At 40.5% G+C, this 19,113-nt stretch overlaps 1 protein-coding gene across 2 annotated transcripts; it reads right to left on the bottom strand.

The window, feature by feature from the left end:
* Positions 1-28: 28 nt before the first annotated feature.
* best2 (bestrophin 2) lies at positions 29-18,585 on the bottom strand. Of its 2 annotated transcripts, XM_061679638.1 has the most exons (10): positions 15,090-18,585; positions 13,617-13,831; positions 13,435-13,529; positions 10,063-10,296; positions 6,584-6,738; positions 6,416-6,493; positions 5,576-5,728; positions 5,395-5,475; positions 3,646-3,800; positions 29-2,086 (listed from the first exon to the last, which is right to left on the bottom strand). In XM_061679638.1, exons 2-10 carry the CDS (start codon positions 13,778-13,780, stop codon positions 1,321-1,323), a joined length of 1,881 nt encoding a protein of 626 aa, XP_061535622.1. In that variant the 5' UTR covers positions 13,781-13,831; positions 15,090-18,585; the 3' UTR covers positions 29-1,320. The 2 variants fall into 2 exon arrangements, with proteins under 2 accessions (XP_061535622.1, XP_061535621.1); XM_061679637.1 differs by having other exon boundaries at positions 6,416-6,738.
* Positions 18,586-19,113: the final 528 nt, after the last annotated feature.

Consider the following 19,113-nt stretch of genomic DNA (forward strand, 5'->3'; position numbering starts at 1 on the left):
GCAACGTCTTTTTCATGGACGCCCCTGCTTATTTCAGCAAGACAATGCCAAATCACATTCTGCACGTGTTACAACAGCGTGGGTTCGTAGTAAAAGAGTGCGGGTACTAGACTGGCCTGCCTGCAGTCCAGACCTGTCTCCCATTGAAAATGTGTGGCGCATTATGAAGCGTAGAATACGACAACGGAGACCCCGGACTGTTGAACAGCTGAAGCTGTACATCAAGCAAGAATGGGAAAGAATTCCACCTACTATGCTTCAACAATTAGTGAATGTTGTTAAAAGAAACGGTGATGTAACACAGTGGCAAACATGACCCTGCCCCAGCTTTTTTGGAACGTGTTGCAGCTAAGCTAATGATTATTTGCTAAAAACAATGAGGTTTATCAGTTTGAAGATTAAATATCTTGTCTTTGAAGTGTATTCAATTAAATATAGGTTGAACATGATTTGCAAATCATTGTGTTCTGTTTTTATTTATGTTTAACACAATGTCCCAACGTCATTGGAATTAGGGTTGTATGTTAAAGATATTCTACTGTATTTACATTTCAATCATCATTCAGTCTCATCTTAAAAACATATCCATAATGTGTATAAGTCCAAAAGACAGTGTCACAGGAGAATATTTTGTTTGTTTGTTTGTTTCTTTCTTTCTTTCTTGCGGCACGGTGGCCGACTGGTTAGAGCGTCAGCCTCACAGTTCTGAGGACCCGGGTTCATTCCCCGGTCCCGCCTGTGTGGAGTTTGCATGTTCTCCCCGTGCCTGCGTGGGTTTTCTCCGGGCACTCCGGTTTCCTCCCACATCCCAAAAACAGGCATTAATTGAAGACTCTAAATTGCCCGTAGGTGTGACTGTGAGTCCGACTGGTTGTTTGTTTGTATGTGCCCTGCGATTGGCTGGCAACCAGTTCAGGATGTACCCCGCCTCCTGCCCGATGACAGCTGGGATAGGCTCCAGCACGCCCGCGACCCTACTGAGGAGAAGCGGCTCAGAAAATGGATGGATGGATGTTTCTCTTTCTTTCTTTTCCTTCTTTCCTTTGCATGGCCTGCAATTGCATGGATTTCCTCCGGGTACTCTGGCTTCCGCCCACATTCCAAAAACATGCATGTTAGGTTCATTGAAGACTCTAAACTGTCCTTTATGTGTGAATGTGAGTGTCCATAGCACCAGACGGTGTACCCCGCCTGTCACGTTAAGTCAGCCAGGATAGGCTCCAACTCACCTGCTACTCGAATGAGGATAAGCGGTATAAAAGATGGATGGATAAATACAGCATTATAGTCATGAAGTTCAAATGACCAACTGCTGTGCGCCTAAGTACCAGTCAGCTCTGATCCCATGCTGACACTCCGGAAGCGCTGGGGCTCCAAAGATGGCACAGTGAGGAAGGACGTTTTGTGTTGACCTAAAGAAGGGTTAAGAATGGAGGGCACAGCTTTGTGGTGGTTGATCACAGGCTGCGAGCTGCAGTGCTCCAGACTGGAATGGGACGTGAGGTGAAACGGGAAAGGAGAGGGGTGATGGAAGGTGATGGGAATGGCGGAGGCTGGTCGAGTCTCTCTAGAGTGCTGAGGGGGAGGAGGAAGGCACAACACAGGAGATGGGAACTCTGCTTTCTCTTCTACCTCCTCTCTTGTGTACCCATCTTCAAGACCACTCCCATGTGTCTCAGTGTCCTCATCCCCATGGCTAATGTCAGAGTTGCCCCGTGGCTTCTCCTTCTCGGCCCCAAACTGAATCTCCAACAGAGGCACTCTGGCGCTCTTCTCTTCCCGAAAACTACACACGGTGCTTTGGGTGTCCTGCCCAAGCCCAGATGGCAAAGAGCCCCCTTTACCTATTTTACAACTTTCACTGTCGTCGTCATCGCTGATGCACTGGTCGATGCTGGGCGAATGATAGAGTCTCTGGAGCTGGGCTGAGGTGCGTCGCAGGGCTCCGCTCATGAAGCCGGTGTGCGAGGGGGCCGCATTAAGGAGCCGGTTGAAGAGAGCCATGTTGGGGTGACGGCTGACTGACTCCTCCATGTTCTCCGCGATCTCCTCTAGAGGCTGAAAGTGCATTTCCTCTTTGGGAATCCTGTCAGACAGCACATAGTTCTGTCAGTTCTTTGATAATCACACATATCACTGATGTTGTTGTTTGGTCATTCTCTATCAGGGCTTGATAACTCTATTTATTACACACCTTCAGAGGTGGTAAACATATTCACACTCTGTACTTATGTAAAAGTACAAATGCTTTTGTCAAAAGAAAGACTCATTAAAGTAGTACTGAATTAACTTTAAAAAGTACAGACTGAATTGTACTTTTGTACAAAAGTAAAAAATATTTTTACTGTCAATTACATACAATACCTCTTTTGATAACTTGATAAAAAAAAATGAAAAAAAACTGTACACAAAATAATTTCATTTTTTTTTAAAACTTTTATAATCATGTTACATGATACCTTTAGTTTGTTTTTTTAAACCAAGATCTAGATAGTGTTGGCTCGACTTTTATGCTATCAAACAATTAAAAAAACAAAACAATTTTACAACCTTAAATAAGGCCACAGATGAGGACAATATTGCTTCTCCAAATCTGTGGTCGTCGTAATGCTCCCTGGTTCACTTTCCTCCATAACGCTGCTGTCCCTGTTTTTTTCTACCTGATAAGTCCCCAAGATTGCAGTCCATCCATCAAGATCTCAACCATGGTTGACTTAACCCTTTACGTCTTATTTTACGCAATGTCAGCAAGCCCATTTTGAATTATTAAGTTAAGTTAAATTGAGTGGGAAGTATACATACTGTATAAGATTTCAAATAGGTAGCCAAAGTAAAAAGTAGGGTGGGGAACAATAAACCGATGCGTCAGGATATCCGTTCATAAAGGCGAGACATAGACTCTGTTATCGATACAAAATCCGCCAGGAATCCTTAGATACATTGGTTGTAGGGCTGTGGACCGGATATTGCGAAGCTAGGAATTGGTTGCCCGAGACTTTATAGTTTTCATCTCGACAAATGTCCTTTTATAGAATCTGGTTAAGTCAAGTCAAGGTTCTTTATGATTAGCGTCTGTCTACATGTGCAAATGTTAACTTTCGCATTTTTTCCGCACCAAATCGAATCGAGAATCGTATCGCTCCCATACTGAATCGAATCGTATCAAATCGTTCCACCCGGAAAGATATCGTTTTTGAATCGAATCGCTACTTGTGTATATAGCAATGTATCGAATCGGCCTCATGCCGGAGATTCCCAACCCTAGTAAAAAGTCATCAGAAAACCACTCAAATAAAGTACAGATGCCTGACATCAACTCCAGTACAGTAACAAAGTATTTGTAGATTGTTACTTTCCACCACTGCATGCCTTACTCTTGGTTTGTTATTTTTGTGGGAACAGAAGACCCCCCCCCCCCTCCAAAAATGTCTTGTAAAAAGTCTTCCCAGAAGAAAAGACCCTGTTATAGCTGAAAAGAGAAGACTCGATTATTTTCCATTTTGAATTCCTTGAAGTATCATGGCCATGTCTCCCAATACTTTTGTCCATATGGTGTACTTTTATTTTCCCATAGTTCCCAAGATGAAATGTAAAGGTCACAAGTTGATTGCATAGACAATGAGAAAGTGAAACCCAGAGACTCACGCCATGTCAAACGTTGACCCTTGGAAGGAGGGTTTGCGCAGGACAAAAAGAGTTGCAGCTGTATAAGGTGGTCTTGGGTTGGAGTCGTTCCAGTAGCGATCCCGTTCCATCCTAGGCAGATCGCCATACATCTCATCCACCGCCATCATGGACACCTGCAGAGTGGTCTTTAGTTGTAATTTGTTAACAGAAAAATCAACTACACAATCTTACACACCGCAACATGATGTACGCCTGCACAATCTATGAGATTTAAAGGTGGTGAGTGAGTGGATGCCTTGAGATACGAGTGACCCCACTTACGAGTTTTTTCCAGATACGAGATGTTGTTGGGACGTTTTGAGCTTTGCCTTTCGAGCAAAAAACCTTACCAACTCACTGTCTGCAGTATGGCAGATGGCGAACTATTCAAGCTGTTTACCGACACGCCCAGTTGAGGTTTACTGTCAAACTAAACATAAGACAAAGAGAATTACACATTGTGGATTTAAAACACTCGCATAACTTTGCCTTAAAGTCTGCTAGCTTAATGCAAACGCCAGTAGTGTGAAGTGAGGGCCTTCAGAGACTTCTCTGCTGGCCTAAACACTATCAAAAGCACTGAACTACAATTGCGATTTAAAGGTGTTTTTTGTATTTATTTGTATTTTTTTTTTAAATGGAATTGACAATTTTATACTAAGTCCATGTTAGAGAGTCACTCTATGGAGGTCTAAATAGCCAAAATATGGTACCTTTAATGAAATTATGAGTTAATTATTATTCATATTTCTTATGATAAAACCTATGTAACAAAATATATAAATTTATTTCCAACAGTCTTTTGTCTTCATTTCATAGCATGTGTCTTGGCTGCCCAGCTTCCTGTCGTGTACAGTATATGTATATTCAGTTAGTTATAAAATATATGTAATCGCAATGAAATGCAGTGGCAATTGTGTATAATGTCATGATACAGTGAGATGATTATACATTGCTACGTTTTTCACAGTCATTATAGCCCTATGAGGGAAACCATAAGTATGATGTGGCCCGTAGGGAAAATGGGTTTAGTGCACTACGAACCCTAATTCCAATGAAGTTGGGACATAGTATCAAACGAAATACGATGATTTGCAAATCCTTTTCAACCTATTCAATTGAATACACTACAAAGAAACGCAGTTGTTCACAAAGTGGTCAACCTCGTTCCATCCTTGCTTTAGAACAACTGAGCCTTTCGGGGATGCTCCTTTTATACCCTTTGATACTTATGACACTCACCTGATTCCAATTAACCTGTTCACCAGTGGGATGTTCCGAACGGATGTTTTGTTTTGTTTTTTGCATTCCTCAAGTTTCCCAGTCTTTTGTTGCCCCTGTCCCAGATTTTTTTAGAACATGGTGCAGGCATCAAATTTGAAACGAGACAATATTTGCAAAAAAAAACAATAACGTTCATCAGTTTGAACATTAAATACTGTATTTTGTCTTCGTAGTGTATTTGATTGCATATAGGTGGAAAAGTATTTGCAAATCATTGTAGTCTGTTTTATTTACGTTTTACACAATGTCCCAAAATCTTTGGAATTGAGGGTTGTACAACAACAAAAACTAATTCTTTGATTATTACTTCTTTAACAACGCGGGGGAAAAAGCACAGTACAGTGTCAAATGTAATTAGATGTTACGAGTGAAGTTTCATTACAGTGAATAAGAGTTTTAACACAGCAGCCTGAGGATCACGTAAAATGACTAGCATCAGCCAACCTGGAAATTTCTGTCAATCAACCAGTTTGTCTCAAAATCATCGTCATCTTCTCCAAAAGGGTTGATCAGCTGCTCTGCAACCTTTAGGAAATGAAACATTTGGGAAAGGAAATATTAAAACGCCAAGTGAATGCATTTCATTTTCTTCATTAAAAGCAAACACGACGTCGTCGCCGCTGACCTTGAGCCACCCGGCATAAAAGAAAAACTGCAGCAGGGTGAAGATGGGAATGTAGAGGTCAAGGTCATGGCCTGGATAACCTTGATTAGGATCCAGGAACTGGCGACCAATCAGACATACCAGGAAAAAACTGTACACAGCTAAAGTGACTACCTGCAGGACGGATAAGGGAACAGGTTACACTTTTCTTTGATTTTATTGACTGAATAATTGGGTCATGCAACATGACAGAGACAAATACATACATAGGTATGCACTTTTCTAATTGATATGTGAATCATTTATTTGAAATTATTTTGTGGTGCCCCAAGCTACGACCGGTGGAAACCGGTCGGTCCGGGGAGCCCAGTTTGTGAACCTCTTTGCTGTGTGGTTATACCTTCACTGGACACATCAGTAAGTATGCCTGCACAAGGGAGTGAAGTGCAATATATGAGCAACAGAAAAAGCTCCGTCCTTACAAGCATAATGAATAATGTTCGGATTTGAAAGTCAGACCTATTAATTTGAATTGTGTTTATTGTTGTGGTTGAATTTTGCTCGGGCTCACGGATAGTGCATGGCTTCCTCGCAGGCAGCGAGGCTTCATTTCCCACTCAGTGTATGAATGCTAAGTCTGCATGTCTGGTATGTATTTGTAATATGTATCCTAATATACAGAATGTGCAGACGAGTCCCACAGCTATGGGACAGTGTTTTGATAGTCACTGAATAGATTTTGTTTTATTCTACCATTCAGGTAATTCATTTTCCTTTATGTTATTAAAATGTATGCATCCCCACAAGGAGCGTCTGAAGAGAGATTGTATTTGGGAGAGGACGAAGCATCTGCCTGCTTACCTGAGTGTAGACCAGTGGAACACTGATCATGTCATAATGAAACAGCATGCCGCATTTCCCCCTGAACACATTCAGCTCCTGCTTGAAAACGGTCACAATGCTATGTGAGATCACATTACATGAATCCTCCCCATGTGCGCGCGTGCGTTTGTGTGTGTGATGACACACCTCCAGCAGCAGCTTGAGCATGTGATCATCTTTGATGCGGCCTTCGCAGCGGGCCACAGCAGCCAGGTTGGTGAACCACACACAAGGGATCCAGTATTTGTTGTAAGGAGATTGGAGGCCTTCAAAGTTCTTCCGCTCCTCTCTAGTCATGAATCCTGCACAGTTTTCAACTGCTAATGTAAATTGTCTTGAAATAGCAAGTCAGACTTTCATTTGCAGAACAGCCAACAATAGGTGAGTGACAACAGGATCCTTGATCTCAGACTTCTTAGCACTGTAGCTTCAGGGAACATTAACCCAATGTAAAAGTATTGGGACATTGACTAATACAGGTGCTAGATAGATTAGGAGTAAGTCAATTTATTTCAGTAGCTCAATTCAAAAAGTGAAACTATTACACATATCAATGAAACTACTTTTCAGAAGGCCAATTCCCATCTCATCCTTCCATCCATTCTCAACACCGCTTATCCTGGTTAGGGTCACAGGGTGCTGGAGCCTATCCCAGCTGACTTTGGGTAGAAGGCAGACTACACCCTGAACTGGTCGCCAGTCAGTCGCAGGCAGTAACGTGTTACTCCACAATTCCACCATTTTGACAAACGATCAAAGTAATACGTTACTTTCCTCTGGGAGAGAAATCAGACTCCAGTTACTTTTCCAAACCAGCAATCGTTACTTTTAAGCCATCAATGTCGCTCGCTAAGTATTGATTTGTGGTTGCTGGTGACTCAAAAAAAAACAAAAAACTGCAGTGCAGCCATTCAATAGCATTTAACTGTTCGTGCAGACTGCAGAAGCGGAAGAAAGCGATTGGGATGTGATTGTTGATTCTACAATGCAGAGTGACGGTGCAGTACCATAAAAGTGCAAAGAAATGCACGATTTCACTATCGCCACACTATTTTTGTTATTTTCCTTTGTTTATTAAGAATACAGTTTTACTGTCGTGTTAAGTGCGCAATGCATTGTGGGTTAATTATTCATACCGAAATGTGCGGTCATAAATCGTCCTACAATAAGGACCGACTCACGGAAGGACTTACAATACTTATCTTAAATAATATTTACAATGAAAAGCGCGAACTTTCAAGTTTGTCTGTAGTCCGTACTGTGAGCTGGTTTGACGCGTTGCACGGCTGACGTCATGTAAGTAAGTGCTCCCTCCCCCCCCCCGTCAATCACCCACAGCTTTGCTAGTTAAATTCTTGCGTAATCTTGTCACATTTTCTCGCTCTTCGCATCAAAATTACAATGGTGTGTCTGTGTGTGTGTGTGTGTGTGTGTGTGTGTGTGTGTGTGTGTGTGTGTGTGCCTGTGTGTGCACATATGGACGCACACGCACATTACACACAATTGCCTTCATGGACCACAATCAGCATCCATCTAGCTATCCGTTAAGATTGGAGAGTAGTTTACTGAGAATGGTCTGTTTGTTTACATTTAGGAACTTACTGTGCTGTGTTGTGATGTCAAGTCTGCACTAAGTTGTTGATTTAATGTGGCTTCAACGACAGAAATATTTCAGTTATTGGTTCATATTGATGACATCATTCTGTAACTTGTGTGGAGTACATTACCAAGTAATGGGTACGGTGAAGCTAATGCTTTTTTTTTTGTACTGAGGATACTTGATATTCGTGCCACTTGGCAGCTGCTGAAAGTAACTAAAAAGTTACTTACTTCTAACTTAGTTACTTTTAAGCTCAAGCAATCAGTAAAGTAACTAAGTAATTGTGGCAACACTGGTCGCAGGGCACACAATTCCCATCTCATTTCTATAATTTCTTGATGTCGTGATTTTGGGGCTTAGTAAGTGCAAGCTATAATAAGCAAAATTATAAAAATAAAATAAAATCATGAAGTAGTTTACTTAAGGTGTGTGCAAAGGTGGGTAGGAACACGTTTCATTTACTCCGTTACATTTACTCTAGTAACATTTTGGATCCATTGTAAATGTCAGTAGTTATAGTAAAGCATACTTTTTACTTTTACTTGAGTATTTATATTAAGAAGAAACGTTACTTTTAATAATCTACACGCTGCTCGCTACTTTTATTTATCAATAATTCCTTGCGCGATCTATTTTTAGACTTCTGTTTTTGACTTCTGCATCGGGCGTCGTTTCTCCAATCCATTGTGATTACCATGGTGATGTTTGACTGAAGTTCACCAATCAAACGACACAAGAAAGTCTCATGTCCGCACCCAAAGTCTTCTATTGGGCTTTGGGGACCATTCGGCATGAGTCGTGACTGCCGCGCGAGATTCGTGTCGTTATTATAAATTACGAAAAACAACAGCTTTAACATGCAGCATAGTTTTGTTACTGCCCAAACTTGGATATCTCAGCCTACTTCTAACCTGAGGGGAAAAATGAGAAGTTGCAGATGTTTTTGCTGTTGTTTTGGCTGTGCATTGGGCAACAATTGCATACTTTTTATATCCACACCACCCTTGTTCCTGTTTTTGTAATCTGCCTGGTGAGCCTACATTATTGTGTTGTTGAACGGAAACAATATAGTATAAGGCCATTTCTTGGCACTGAATTTGCCTTAATTTGTTATTTTACAAAGGTTTTATTCTATAAAGAATTTATTTAATGTTTTAGATTAAGTGATATTTCAATATCTGAATTTGCACATTCCTATTTTATTTAGTCATTTTTATTTTATTTGACATTCATGCTCTGATTTAAAAAATAAATCAGAAGTTACTCACTAGTTACTCAGTACTTGGATTTTTTTTTTTTCACTGAGTACTTTCTTACTCTTACTCCAGTAATTATTTGGAGGACTACATTTTACTTTTACTTGAGTCGTATTATTTTGAAGTAATAGTACTCTTACTTGAGTAAAATATTTGGCTACTCTACCCACCTCTGCTTGTGTGAATCTATACATTTAGTTTTTTTCATTTTATTTAATTGAACTACGGGGGCACGGTTGGAGCATCTGCCTCACAGTTCTGAGGATCGGGTTCAATCTCCGGAGTTTCTCTGTGGAGTTTGCATGATCTCCCCGTGCCTGCGTGGGTTTTCTCCGGGCACTCCGGTTTCCTCCCACATCCCAAAAACAGGCATTAATTGAAGACTCTAAATTGCCCGTAGGTGTGACTGTGCGTGCGAATGGTTGTTTGTTTGTATGTGCCCTGCGATTGGCTGGCAACCAGTTCAGGGTGTACCCCGCCTCCTGCCCGATGATAGCTGGGATAGGCTCCGGCACGCCCACGACCCTAGTGAGGAGAAGCGGCTCAGAAAATGGATGGATGGATGGATAATTGAACTACAGTATTGTAAAAGAGATGGATGGATGGATGGATGGATGGAATTGAACTAATGAAATAAGGTGCACCGGTACACCTTTAAGAAGTGAATTTTTAAGAAGGGAATCAGGTCATTGATGATAGTGAGGAAAGTAAAGTAAGTTATATCGTGGAGCATCTGCACAACATGCTCTTTATCACCACCAGACACTCACCAGCCTCCACCACGTGATCCATGGTGGGGAAACGCTTGAAGACAGCTGTGCTGACAGATCTGAGGATGAGCAGGGCTGACAGACTGGCATAACGCATCATGGTGCGTCTGAGCAGGCGGCCTCGCTCGTCATTTCCCTGGAGGCCCCCCGAGAGGACACACATGAGCCGATCGGGAAGCGGGATGCTCGTGTACTGGTTCCACCACCGGTTCACCACCAGGGTCACGTAGAAACCTGTTCACAGTGTTCCAGAAAGAGGAAACACAAGCCAAGGGTCAACCGTACTGTTGGCAAGGTTGTATCAAAGCACAAGCTGAAATTTCATCATCATTTTGACCATTTGGCTGAATTCATTGTTGAATGAAAATACTTCTGAACATGAAAAAAAAATCCAGAACATCGGATTGGAAAGACATTAGGTCGTTCATCGTGTACATTTTGGGGGTTGTGTCAGTTTTCACGGCCACTGATCACCTTAATCTGACTCTGACTGTTTGCCAAACCTAAGATACTATTACATACAGTAATGGTGAGGTGTTCCGGGCACGTCCCACCAGGAGGAGACCCCGGCTTGCCTGGGAACGTCTCGGGATCCCCTCGGAAGAGCTGGTGGAAGTGGTTGGGGAGAGGGAAGTCTGGGCTTCTCTGCTAAAACTACTGCCCCCGCGACCTGACCTCGGATAAGCGGAAGAGAATTAAGGAATGAATGAATTAACTTCTTAAAGATGAAACACCACCCTGTTTGTCCAATAATTTACAAACCCCAAATCCAATGAAGTTGGAAAATTGTGTAAAACGTAAATAAAAACACAATACAATGATTTGCAAATCCTTTTCAACCTATATTCAACTAAATACACTACAAAAACAAGATATTCAATGTTCAAACTGATGAACGTTATTGTTTTATTGTAAATATTCTCTCATTTTGAATTTGATGCCTGCAACACTTTCCAAAAAAAGCTGTAACAACAAATGACTGGGGAAAGTTGAGGAATGCTAAAAAAAAAAAAAAAAAAAACACCTGTTTGGAACATTCCACAGGTGAATAGGTTAATTGGAAAAAGGTGAGTGTCATGATTGTGTATTAAAGAAGCATCACCGAAAGGCTCAGTTGTTCACAAAGATGGGGTGAGGTTCACCACTATGTGAACAACTGCGTGAGCATTTAATGGTCCAACAGTTGAAGAACAATGTTTCTCAAGGTACAATTGCAGGCAATCCAGGGATTTGTGTGGTCCATCATATCATCAAAAGATTAAGAGAATCTGGAGAAATCTCTGCACGTGAGCAGCATATTGCCACGTGGGCTCAGGAACACTTCAGAAAACCACAGTCGGGTAATAGAGTCTATTTCAATGCAAAATAACTGGATTATTTACAGTGCACTCAAAGCACACTGAAAACGAGTTGAGTCGTATCATTAAAGCAAATTCATCCACGTCAATACTGGAGTTCAATATGGACAGATCGTTGAATGCGTAGCTAGCACAGCTATTAATGTTAGCTCATTCTTTGGTCAATTGAAAGAGACGCCACAATCATTGACATTTTACTAAAGTCTTTCAGCAAAGGAAAGTACATCAACACAACATTGTCTTGTTTTCCCTCCTTTCGTGGTGATTTAATGTAGCGAGCCGTTTTTTATCTGTTAGGCCGGCCACTTGATTAGGGACAGCGTGCAAGACGGCAGCCGACCGGGCTTGTTTTTGCCGTACTTTTGCAAACTAAACATTGTGAACTCGCATCCTGCATTAAAAAGAGGGTCTTGCGCTTTATCAGTGGTAGGGTAAGAAATATAATTCTGAAGAACGTAAATAAATCTAAAACTGATCATTTGGGGGAAGCCAGCAACCGCAAGAGTCATTGTTTTATTTAACTCAAGCTTACAACAGTAACAATCCTCTGTCCCCGTCCTGCGTAAGATTGCGCTTAAAACTGGGAACAATACGTAAACCGGGAAAAGCACGGCGCCGCAGAGTTTAAATGAGTTATGTCATACTTATGTGACTTCATAGCACGGCTCAACTCTTTATGACTGGCTCCAAGTCAGCCTTTCGTCATCCACGAGCACCAAAATAGAGTTGGCAATTGTGTCGCAATATTTTTTGTTGGCATGTTTACACGATCAGAAAAGTTCTGCTCGTTGCTTTTCATCTTGCCCGATGCGTCGCTCAGCAGTGTCGTGCGCTGTGCGGCTGCCGTTCTCACGGGCTAATACTGTAGAAGCCTCACACAGTGACACACATCAATGATCGACAGCAGTGATTTTTGTTCGCTGACACTTGAACCGTTTAATTTTTCTTCGGAAGCATGCTGTAGCTTTGACTGGCAGATATTGTTTACAAAAAGTCTAACCCTGACACCATGGTAACTGTGTGCCCCGGAAGTACTTGCGGTGGCAGAAATATTTTGCTGGAAGTCACTAGGAAGCACACTAATTCCTCGTGGCCCATGAAAGCGACTCGCCTATGAGTACTGTACATCAACAATGCCACCATGACTAAGCACACCGCGGTGCGTGGTAAGTTTGGATCAAATGTTAAACTTTCAAACATTTTCAAGCTTTTTTAAATATTTATTTACCATAACTTTGTACTGTACTGTGCATTTTAGGCCACGAAAAAAAAATTCTAAACAATCATTTTGTACTGTACAGTAATATGGGTGCATATGGCCTACAAAAAAAAAGTGCTTCAATGTAATGGACAATCGGCTATATCGGACAACCACCCCTACCCCCATTAGACCGTTCTATCGAGGTTCTACTGTACAAATACATATACAACAAACTCTACTTTGTGATATGATTACATATTTACAGAATAAATTACATTACGTCATACCATATGATGAATAAAAGTTTCATAACAGGCAAAAAACAGGTGCAGCGATCATGCATCATCCCTTATGTACTTTTTAATCAGGATGAATGAGGTGAATTTTATTATTTGTTGCAGAGCGTTCCAGTCATTTGGGGCAGAAAATTGAAAAGAAGATCAACCAAAAATAGTGTTGAGTTTGACAACAAAGAGGTTAATAAACCTGCTGGAATGGAGAGTGCAGGTGGTGGTATTCATGGTGAGCAGAGAACGAAGATTGGATGGGGTCTTATCAATGAGTGTTTTATCGATAAACATGGTCCAAAAATATGCATGTTAGGTTCAATGAACACCAAATAAATTGCCTATAGGTGTGAATGTGAGCATGATTGGTTGGGCTTTTGTCTATATGTGACCTGCAATTGACTGGCAACCAGTCCAGTGTGTACGCCGCCTCTCGCCTTAAGTTTAAAGTCAGCTGATCATATGATCGTAAGAAAGGTAAAACCCAAAGAGATAATGGTCTTGTATAGTTGGCATTGCAGCTTACCCAGTACAAAGGACATTGGGATGAGACTGGCATAGTGGTTGCAATAAATTGCCAGCTTCTCAAAATACCTTTTCTCATCATCAGGCAGGAAAAATCTAAAAGAAGACAATTGTCGTTAGAAATCTAACCTAACATTTGCGACTCAAAGAATTACAGACATGAGCACCTTTAGACTTCATTACCTGTATGTGATACTGATGGCCGTGTACATGGCGAAGAAAGCCAGGAACTCCTTATACAACACTTTGTAGATACTGCCTTTCCAAGCCAAAAGCAGCTTGGAGAAACCACAGAAGCGAGCGTTTGCAACTCTGGCCGTGTAGGTGACAGTCATTGTCAACAGCATGCACCGGCTCAGGAGAAACAATATAAGTTTGGAGTCACCTCACTCTAATACCTGCATGTAGAACACAAACAAAATGGGATAGAGTAGCGGTTCTGACACTTTTCACAAAAAGTACCACCTCATAAAATATTTATCTCTCCAAGTACCACCATTATGGCCAACATTAATATAAGAATGTAAGAAAAAGGTTTTATTCCCGAAAAGCACATTTATTATTGTAAGCAACTGCAACCTGATTCATAGTTTCAACAATAACACTGTGCTTAAATACTACAGGAAAACAAAACAACCTTCTTAAATAATTCAATTAAAAACTGTATTGCACATGAAAGTTAAATACAAATTGTAACTCCAATAGCATTTTTAAAGCAAACAGTTAAAGATGAAACGCAAATGTGTTGTTTTAAAATTTTAAATACAACTGAACTGTATTTAAATAAAAACGTACTGTACTTAAAAAGTAAAAAAATGTGCTGTACTGGATTTTTTAAAAGTTTAAACAGGCCAGCAAGCTTCATTCTAATATGTTTGATCATATTTATTGTTTTATGTTTAATTCAGTGGTTCTTTTGTTTACCACGAGAGGGAGCCCGCATATACTACTTCGTGGTACTTGTACCACACTTTGAGAATCATTGGGACAGAGGACACTGAAACCTATAGTTTATCAATTAATAATTCTTTTAATGTCATTGTAAACCTATGTTATTCATTGAAACATCCATTTTAAAATCCCAATTTTAACTGACCTGAAAATGACTATAGTACATTTATTCATCTACGATTGACAGGCAACCAGTCCAGGGTGTACCATGCCTGCCACCCAGTCAGCTGGGAAAGTCTCCAGCTCACCCGTGACCCTAATGAGGACAAGCGCTACAGAAAATGAATGGATATTTATTCATGTTTTATTATTGTGGTTATAGTCTACAGTGGCATAGCATCACATGATATTCAGAGATGTTGCTAAATAAGGTAACCAAAATAATACAGTGCAGTTACACACACCACTGTAACCACAGTTTTAACCAATGATTATTTAACTGCAACTCACACATACTTGAAAGTTGTTTTGCTTTTTAAACTTTAACTTTCAGTTGAGGATAATTTGCATAAATAATGGTATTATTGTATTTACATTTTCTGTATGATTATTTTAGTGACTGGGGGTTAAAGTTTGAAGATAACTTACAGTAGGTTACCAAAACTGGTTCCTTGACAACATCTGTGATCATCTTAGTTTTGGTTTAATCAATCATATTTCAACTTAATATTTACTTATCATGTGTTTTAAACAGAAATATCTTACCTGTTGTAGTCTAGAGGTGCATAGTGGTCCATGGGAGAAGTGACTTGTGTTGACATTGAGGTAGAAGTCCTCTCCGAGTGTGAGCTCCAATGGTGTTTTTGGCTCCTGAACACAAAACCCTGACGTCCCCCGGCGTCTACATGGCACTAATCCTCGGAACCTTCTTGGTGCGTCCAGTGGTCAGTGCGCCCCGGGGTAAATCCCCAAATCGAGGAGGAGGAGGAGCTCGTTAGTGCGGTTCCCGACCGGGAGAGAGCGGCTGGATGATGGAACACAAGCGACAGGCCGTAACTAGCGAACAGGACTGGAGGAAATTATACAACACGAGCAAGTGGACCTTGACAAACCTTTGTGTTGAGTATAAAGCAAAAACAAACAAACAAACAATGAAAACATCTTGATGATCCCTTGAAACACAGATGTAAATTAAAACTATGGCCATCCCCTAAAAATCAAATCAACTCTTCAGTGTTTCTCATGTATTGCTGCGGAGCTCCGATGTGAAAGGTTAACTGTAGCTTCACGCTTTGTCAAAATCAATCCATTGCCCAGTTGGAGCGCTTGTGGAGTGTGTGTATGTGTGTTTCTCGAACCACTACTAAAGGTGCCATGCTCACCAATAAAACCACAAAAAGACTCTCAGTCGAATTAAATGTATTTCATTAACACTCGTAACATCATTTGAAGAAATTTCCACAGAAAATGATTTAAAATTATTATTATTTTTTTACTCATATGCATTCGCTGATTGGATTTACTTGCAGCATCACAAAACAGCATCAACCAGGTCAATCTGTATCCATATCCAAATGCTCAGCTTACAGTACGTGGTGGGTGACATTCACTAATTCATAATTAACAATGCACTTCAAGACACTGGACAAGTATTTCTACTGTATAATGTTCTCGTAAAATTCTGAAAAAAAATATTTGACTATTAAGAGTTCAAACCTCATGCTGAAATCTCAACAGGGCTCCAAAAATGTTTTAGTTCAGCTACTGCCTTTAAATCTCAGGATGATGCCACAGAACACAAAGAAAGAAATCACTGATTGAATAGTTAAGTTCGTTAAAACTGTCCAGGAGGCTTAGGTGTAATTCTAGATAACATTAAAATAATATATCAGCCTCTATACTTGTAGATTACGCAACATACGCCGGTGCGCATCTTGATATTCGGTCAAGCGCAAGGTTCACTGCGTGTGTTTATCTATATGGCAGACCAGTCAGCACCAAGCTGGGTGGTATTGGCGCAGCGAGGGTGTGTCCTTTGGCTTCCACCCGGAGCATGGGACATTTTGGTGATGAGGGCTCGATTTTCAGTGATGCATTTTTATTCTCATCCAAGTGCAAGATCTTGGTGTACAGAAAGTCCATCTAAACTTGACCAAGTTGTCGTGCGGGGATCGAATGTGATATTGGTGAATCTGATCAGTGTACATGCAGAGTGGGAATCCAAATCTCTTAAATCATCCGAATTAGTTCATTATTAATATCATTATCATTGTCCACACGGTGGACAACTGTTTAGGACATCTGCCTCATAGTTCTGAGGACACAGGTTCAAATCCGGCCTCGCCTGTGTAGAGTTGCTTGTTCTCCCTGTGCCTGCGTGGGTTTTCTCTGGGTACTCCGGTTTCCTCCCACATCACATAAACATGCATGGTAGGTTAAGTGAAAAGTCTAAATTGTCCGTAGGTGTGAATGTGAGTGTAAATGGTTTAACTGACAACAATGACAAAGAACGAGGTATTTGTAATTCACTAATGGGAGATGAACTATGACTACACTGATATACAAAATGACTGCTCAGGGGCGGAATATTAACGTAGATTAGTGTGGTCAAGATGCTATGATTCAATGCAATTGACTTTTTACGTAAACAGCTCCATGCCCTGCGACGGGCTGGCGACCATTTCAGGGTGCACCCCGCCTCTCGCCCAGAGTCGGCTGGGATAGGCTCCAGCACACCCGCAACGCTAGTGAGGATAAGCAGTTCGGAAAATGGAATGGATACAGTATACATCTAAATATAAATGTTAAATATGTATATAAATGTTCAATATATATATATAAATCTTAAATATAAATTTAAATCTTAAAACTAAATGTAAAATCTATATATAAATGTTAGATCTCTATATAAACAAATCTTAAATTTAAAACTATATTTAAAATAATTAGTATCCTCAGTTCCCAAACGTTTATTGAATGCTGTTAAAAGAAAAGGTGATGTAACGCAGTGGTAAACATGACCCTGTCCCGGCTTGTTTGGAACGTGTTGTAGCCGTAAAATTCTAAGTTAAGGATTATTTGCTAAAAACAATCACGTTGATCGGTTTGAACATTAAATATCTTGTCTTTGTAGTGTTTTCAATTAAATATAGGTTGAACATGGTTTGCAAATCATTATATTCTTTTTATTTATGTTTAAAACAACGTCACAACTTCATTGGAATTTGAGTTGTAAATGTTTCAGGTCAAACTAAATATTTAGCTAATATGCAAATCCACACTGCCAAGAAACAGAACTACCAATATAAAATCTGTTTGTAGTGTCAAATAACGTACAAAAACATCTGATGCAGGGAAATGGACCCTTGAACATACAGTAGTTGATCACAACCTGAAATGACAAACGAGTTACAGGAACTTTATTTGATGAGTACTTTGAGCGTTTCGTGTTACTTTCATGAAGAAGTGCCGCTTCGCCACAGCTCTGCAATGGGTTATGGCTGGGTGCAGCTAGAAGATGCCGCTTCTCCCTCCGGAAATCCTCGCTGGCTGGGACCTCAGCTTCCTTTCTCAAGCAAGGAAGCTAGCTAGCTAACACAGCCACCGGCATCTGCCGCCGTCCACCTTCAGTGCTGCACAACCGAAGCAGAAAGCGGCCATTCGTGTGGACGTCGCGGGACTCGGGTGCGCAAGAAAGAAAGGAAGGAAGGAGGGAGGGGGGGAGGGAGGGAGGGAAGGGGGACTACGTGCTGAAATGCCCGGGTGAAACACCCCCACGGCAGCAGCAACAACAGTTCTTTTTTGCTCCCCTCACCCCGATTGCCACTTGATTTTCCAAATCCACCTCCAGGGCTGACGCACTCTGAGGCGGGCAGGCCAGTGGGGAGCACCAGTCTGTGGCTGGTGTCTCTCTTCTTCCCACCTGCTACCGCCCGTTTTCCACGCGACACTTCTTCATAAAAGTGACACTAAACACTCAAAGTACTCGTCAAATAAAGTTTCCATAACTGGTCTGTTATTTCAAGTAGAGATAATATATTTCCAAGGGTCCATCTCTCTTCTTTGATGCTACAATCACACAGCTTTTATTTTTGAATTTCCATTTCTTGGCAGTGTGGATTTGCATATTAGCTCATTATTTAGCTCGACCATAAACATTTAGATTTAGCATTTAACATGTATATTTATAATTATATTTAACATTTAAATATATAACATTTAGTTTTAATATTTATATTTAAAGATTTCTAGATTTAACATTTAGTTTTATGATTTATATTTAAATTTACACAAGATTTATATTATTTAACATTTATATTTAAGTTATATTTAGATATATATTTAACATTTATATTTTATACTTAGATATATATTTAACATTTAAATATATATTTAACATTTTGATTTGAGATTTAGGTGTAACATTTATGATTTGGATTTAACTATAAAGTTGACAAATATTGTAAATGTGCATAAAAGTAACTCCAGTTTTTTAAATATGTTTTGAAGTTAAATGTGACAAAATGATGTTATTTTTTGGCATGAGGAGCTTTTTTTTTGGCATGAGGAGTCTTTTGCCACACTGGCCAAGTGACAATGCTCCAGTCACACCCAGATCAGACAGTCATTGCGCCACTCTTCAAGGGAAGCAATGAATCAAGCGCTATGATTGGCAATTAAGTCGGCTGGGTTTACGCCCACCAGCGCAGACAGCCCCTTTTGTTAAATACGCTGGCTGCGCACATCTGCAGGATTACGACAATCCGGTGTTACGACATGTGCCTCGCAG

This window comes from Phycodurus eques, chromosome 6, assembly GCF_024500275.1.
Source record: "Phycodurus eques isolate BA_2022a chromosome 6, UOR_Pequ_1.1, whole genome shotgun sequence".
Taxonomy (NCBI): domain Eukaryota; kingdom Metazoa; phylum Chordata; class Actinopteri; order Syngnathiformes; family Syngnathidae; genus Phycodurus; species Phycodurus eques.

Coding starts and splice junctions, on each gene's coding strand:
- best2 (XM_061679637.1), bottom strand. CDS start 13,780: ATGCTGTTGACAATGACTGTCACCTACACGGCCAGAGTTGCAAACGCT. Junction 3,801..5,394: donor TGATTGACAGAAATTTCCAG/GTTGGCTGATGC, acceptor ACCACTCTGCAG/GTGTCCATGATGGCGGTGGA. Junction 2,087..3,645: donor GGGTCAACGTTTGACATGGC/GTGAGTCTCTGG, acceptor GCTGTCTGACAG/GATTCCCAAAGAGGAAATGC.